The sequence below is a fragment of the Sinocyclocheilus anshuiensis genome, unplaced genomic scaffold, assembly GCF_001515605.1.
Source record: "Sinocyclocheilus anshuiensis isolate Anshui unplaced genomic scaffold, SAMN03320099.WGS_v1.1 scaffold952, whole genome shotgun sequence".
Classification (NCBI taxonomy): Eukaryota; Metazoa; Chordata; class Actinopteri; order Cypriniformes; family Cyprinidae; genus Sinocyclocheilus; species Sinocyclocheilus anshuiensis.
Genome location: NW_015552656.1, coordinates 108,679 through 113,874, shown reverse-complemented (window position 1 = coordinate 113,874; position 5,196 = coordinate 108,679). Strand labels below are relative to the sequence as shown.

The 5,196-nt window shown below is 35.9% G+C and overlaps 1 protein-coding gene across 3 annotated transcripts in view; it reads right to left on the bottom strand.

Moving 5' to 3' along the window:
* Positions 1-5,196, bottom strand: part of LOC107667273 (phosphatidylinositol 4-phosphate 5-kinase type-1 beta-like) — a 31,119-nt gene that overhangs the window by 19,402 nt on the left and 6,521 nt on the right. Inside the window, exons 1-3 of one of the 3 annotated variants that reach the window (XM_016458907.1) lie at positions 3,510-3,620; positions 2,893-2,963; positions 1,408-1,476 (exon numbers count right to left, since the gene is read on the bottom strand). In XM_016458907.1, the coding sequence (XP_016314393.1) occupies positions 1,408-1,476; positions 2,893-2,916 (93 nt within the window). In that variant the 5' untranslated portion in view covers positions 2,917-2,963; positions 3,510-3,620. Of the gene's footprint in view, positions 1-1,407; positions 1,477-2,892; positions 2,964-3,509; positions 3,621-5,196 lie in introns of those variants that run through there. The other 2 variants (XM_016458903.1, XM_016458906.1) reach the window with 2 other exon arrangements.

Below are 5,196 nucleotides of genomic sequence, written 5' to 3'. Positions count from 1 at the left end.
TTTTCATGTCTCCTCAAAGACTGAAAGTGTAGGAATCCATCAGGTTGAGTGCAGTGTTGAGAGTAACACGCCCCCTCCTCCTCCTGTTGGTGCGAGCAGTCAGTCACGTGTGTGTATGACGGCCGAAGGAGCTTCCTCTGGAACTTATGTGATCGGCAACCGGCTGTTTATTGTTTTATTGCAGCCGATCTCTGTTCTTGACTTGCACAAACTATGTTGCAATGCATATAATTTTTCAGATGTCATTTATGTGAAAATATGAAGTCCGTAAACGCCCGTTAACACAGGCCAGAGATGCTGAAGACGGACGCACAGAGAAAAATACTGTAGCAGGCAGATCACTCACTGTTCATGATGCACAAACTATTGGAAAAAAAAACTTAATATTGATATGGGGGTTTATATGAATGTGTTTCTGAGGGGAACTGACTGTCTTCAGAAACGTTTAGATGGTATTTTCTTTTCATCTCATATAATATAATTATATAATTCACATTAAAGCAGTGTTTCAGAGCAGCTCTGCTTTGTTTACTGCGATAACCAAGGAAACGCTCTATCAGCGCCTCCTGCTGTCAGAGAGTGAATCTGTGTCTCATTCAGAGCTTCTGCTGTTTGTTTCGTTCAGGCATGCAGTATAATTTCACAAAGCTAGTCAGAACATTCTGTTTTTGCTTCAAATTGGATTATTAAATCAAATTATGTATATGAAATTATATAAATTAATGATATGTATATGAATTATATAACTAAAATGAAATACCTGTTTAAAAAAAAAAGATTTATTTTTCTTCATTTTAGGGCAGCAGTAGCTCTAACAGCAAATCAACCATCCACATCAAAAGCTGCAGGACAGCTCACATTTCAGAAACAAATCACAGAAAAAATAAATAAATATATATATATTTTTTTTTTACCCAGACATTTCAAATTAACACATTTTAGAGCTGTAACAACAATACCATGAAACCGTGATATTTTTGCTTAAGGTTATCATACCGTCAAAATCTCATACCGGCCCATGCCTAATACCAGACAAAGAAACTTAGAAATGGACAGACTATAAATACACAGGACTGGACAAGGGGAAGACGAGGAACACCTGGGATCAATAATCATAAAATAACATGGGAAACACCTGGGACTAGACAGCTGGGACTAAAGAACATAATCAAGACAGGAACAGGAAGGGAACCAAATAAGGGCAAAGGAGCACGTTGGGAGCACAACACACAGAACATGTGACAATGTTCTCCTTAAACTTAGTTTATTAACTCATCTATGTGTAGCCTAAATACTTTTTCTGCTTCAGCCAGTAATATATAAAATTAGAAGTGGAAATAAACTAAATCAATTAATCAGTTGATCACTGATACATACAGATAAAACATTGTGCTTTATTTTACACACCTTTTTGTGGTCTTTGCCCCCAGTTTTTTGAGGTCTTCCACCTCCGGTCTCATCTGCCGTTGAACTCATCTATTATTTAAAGTAAATATACAAAATACATAACAATTAGAATGATAAAAATTGCAATATGAATGTCTCAAGGCCCCCGAAATGATCAAATGAACATAATAATAGTGTATTATTAAACTAAAAATATGCAAAGGTAACTTCAACTGTGAGTGCTGTGCACATTATCAAACAGGAAATGAAGTCATGTGATGTTCCTGTTCTTGGTAGAACTCAACGCTGCTGATGCAAGAGATGCATCTCTAAAGCAACTCATTAGAAAGAGACTCAAGTTTCCTCCTGACATGATTGAAATGTTTCAGTCTGACCGTATCTGAATGTTGCAGCATATGCAGGATATAGCTGCAGTTCTGCTCAGTGACAGGATGTTGATAGCAAACAGAGGAGGGAAAACACATGCAAAATGTAATACTTTTCCTTTTCAAACAGCAGTGCTCTATTCAAATGAAGCTGTCAATAGCCTCAGGGACCATAAAAGCTGTTTGTCTATATGAGTGAATGTTACTAAACATGTCTGGGTCTCATTTTACCCAAAAGTGGGGATAAAGTACTCAACTGAAAATAGATAGATAGATAGATAGATAGATAGATAGATAGATAGACAGATTTCTGAAATAAAATTCATTTTGATATTTTTGGGAGTATATCATTTAGATTCCAGAAAAAAAAAAAAAAATCCTTATAAATCAGTTAATGCATAATGCATGAATTATTATTATTATTAAATTATTTATAATCCTTAAGAATTAGTTAATGCATAATGTATATATATATATATATATATATATACTTTTATTTTTTAGGTAAAAAGAAACAAATCTGCTTCACTGCTTATTAATATTTGAAAAACTACATTACAAATCAAAGTCATGTGGTGCAACCAACATATAGAAACATGCAGGAAAAAGCCACACCTGAAATACCATAGCAACACCCTAGCAACCACCCACAACACCTTTGCACCTTGTTGATGACTTCATTTTCTTTATGCAAAATAAAGTTTCTTACTTTTTTCATTCTGATTTTGGAGTGAAATTCAACCCAGACAAGTTGTGAGCAGGTTTGGAGAGATACATAAACACATAAACACACATGCTTAACTGTATACACCACTTTGGCCAATTTTGTGTTCAGAACACAAACCTTTTACACTCTCAGAAAAGTTATACCTTTCAGGATACAGACGCTTTTCACTTGTGCAGAAATCTTAAAAGATTATGCATTTTATTTACCCCTAAACGTTTCATAGAAGTACCTTAAGTACCATATTACTACTGTACTATAAACTACTGATATGCACTATTTAGGAGTAGATGAAGTACAAAGCTTTTAAGTGTACTTCCCCAGTGACAAGCTGTTTCACCCTTAAAGATAAACATTTTGCACTTTTTTTTTCTGACAGCTTGGCATTTTCCTTACCTTGTAAACCGCTCTGCTGTTCATTAGACGTTAGAGTAGCTGCATATCCAGCCAAAAATGACTCCAGGCGTCTAGTGCAGGAAGAATAAATAGAACATGAGTAGGTGTCAGGGGTCTGTCAGTGACTGATACTGAAAGTGAAAGGCATGAAGAAAGTGCACAAGCAAAGGAAATAGAGTGCTATAGCGAAAGTAAACAAAGATGGAAAGAATATGTTTATGAGGGAAATGGAATAAGTGAGCGTTTAAAGCTATTTATACACGCATTAAACACATGGCATGCGCTGTGTGAGGCTCAATCGTTCCAGAAATGACAGATCACATGCCCACATGCCACTGAATGTTATAAAACAGACTCTGTAAGATATTCAAATCCAGCGGACAACACGCACAGCCTGTTTCCCATTAATAATCTAATGGCAGAGCCACTAAACAAACGACGACGAGGAACTGCTGTAAGGAGAAAGAGTTCATCACACAGCTGCAGGAGAATCATTACAGGTTTTGATTAGTCTATACAGGCATTATTTGATGTTGAAAGCTCCTTCTCTGACATCAACAGAACTCAAGACCCCATATTTGGCTTGCTAATAGAGATGAGAAATGAGTTGTACATACCTCAGCGACACTAACTGCTACAAACCAACATGGCAGCTAGTGGCTTAAAGTTTCCCGTACTGAGCGGCTCCTCGCAGTAAACACTAATTTCAAAGAAGACGGATTTGCAATTAATCATGCAATCTTTCCTAAGACGGCCTGGTCCTCAATGTCCCTGCCCACAAAATAAGCAAACAATCGTGGCTGTAAGTAAGTACAGTACGTAAGAGTCCTGATTCTTGAGGCCTGGCCTGCAAGGTAAGGGGGATATTGCTTAAGGTGCTATTGTTTTCACGGCTTTGCTGATATGCTCGTATCTGTGATCTGATATACAGGGCACAAAGCTATAAACATTGAACTTTGTTATACTTTGTGCATTATAAACGGTAACCTGAATTTATGACCAATTTCAGACATTTAACATTCCTCAGCAGCAGCACTGAATCCAGGATTTTAAAATGAACGGCGGGCATAACTAACCATTAAGATATTAAAATGGCGTTCTCTTGAAAACAATAGGCTACACAGTGAAAATGACCGTATATAAAAATGCAAATAGAATCACAACAACCATAAAAAAGTAGTAATATCAACATAATTATTAGTGTTGCTTGTTACAGACACAATATGAATGGTGGTGGGGTGCTCTTTTTCATCTGAATATATTAATTCTTTCAATTCATACATAAAATGACTTGGATATGTCACTTCTATGATGAGCATTTTTTTATTTTCTTAAATAAAATTTATTTTGATATATTTTTGTAATTTTGGGGACATGAAGTTTAAAATTTCCAGGGTGTTCTAATAAAGAAAAAAAGGCAGTGGCTTTTTTCTATTTTTTATTATTATTTCCACTAAGTGGAAATAGAGATAGATGCTATTTACACTAAATGGATTCTATTTACACTAAGTGAAAATAGCAGTATTTTCTTTGCAGTACGATAAATAAGTAGCATTAGTATTGCAATAGTAGCATTAGTATTGTAGTACATTATAAAACAGTATGCAACAATAAACTATTGAGTGTAAATTATCATATTTATATATCATATAAAATTATTAAAGGGGTCATGACATGAGAAACCAAATTTCCCTTGATCTTTTGACACTGAAGAGGTCTTTGTATGCTTAATACATCATGCAAGTTTCATTACTTAAAATGTCCTCATCATCAATAAAAAAGCACTTATGTAATAACCCTCAGAAAACGGCTCATTTTGCATCCGAGGTGCAAGGTGACGTCACCCAGGCGCAGTTGTTTGCATATGACTGCCTCCAGCGCAAGACATCGACAAATAGTCATCTTCTCACTATAGGCCCCGCCCACTGGCGTTCAGCCGCTTAAAGGGGTCATATGATGCCCATTTTCCACAAGTTGATTTGATTCTTTAGGGTCTTGATGAAAAGTCTGTAACATAGTTTGGTTAAAATTTCTCAATAGTAGTGTAAAAAACACCTTTTTTACCCTGTCAAAAACAGCTCTTTTCATATCAAGCCGTTTTTGTAGCATTTCCCTTTAAATGTTAATGAGCTCTGCTGACCCCGCCCCTTTCTTCCGAGCTGCTCTCAGAGAGACTGTTTACTTTAGCCGCATTCATAGTGAAACTTGCTAATTAACACATTATTAGGAAAGGCGATTTGCAAAGATTCATTACAAAACATTATACTCACTTCTTCTGTAGATGAGGCTGGATCATGAATGATT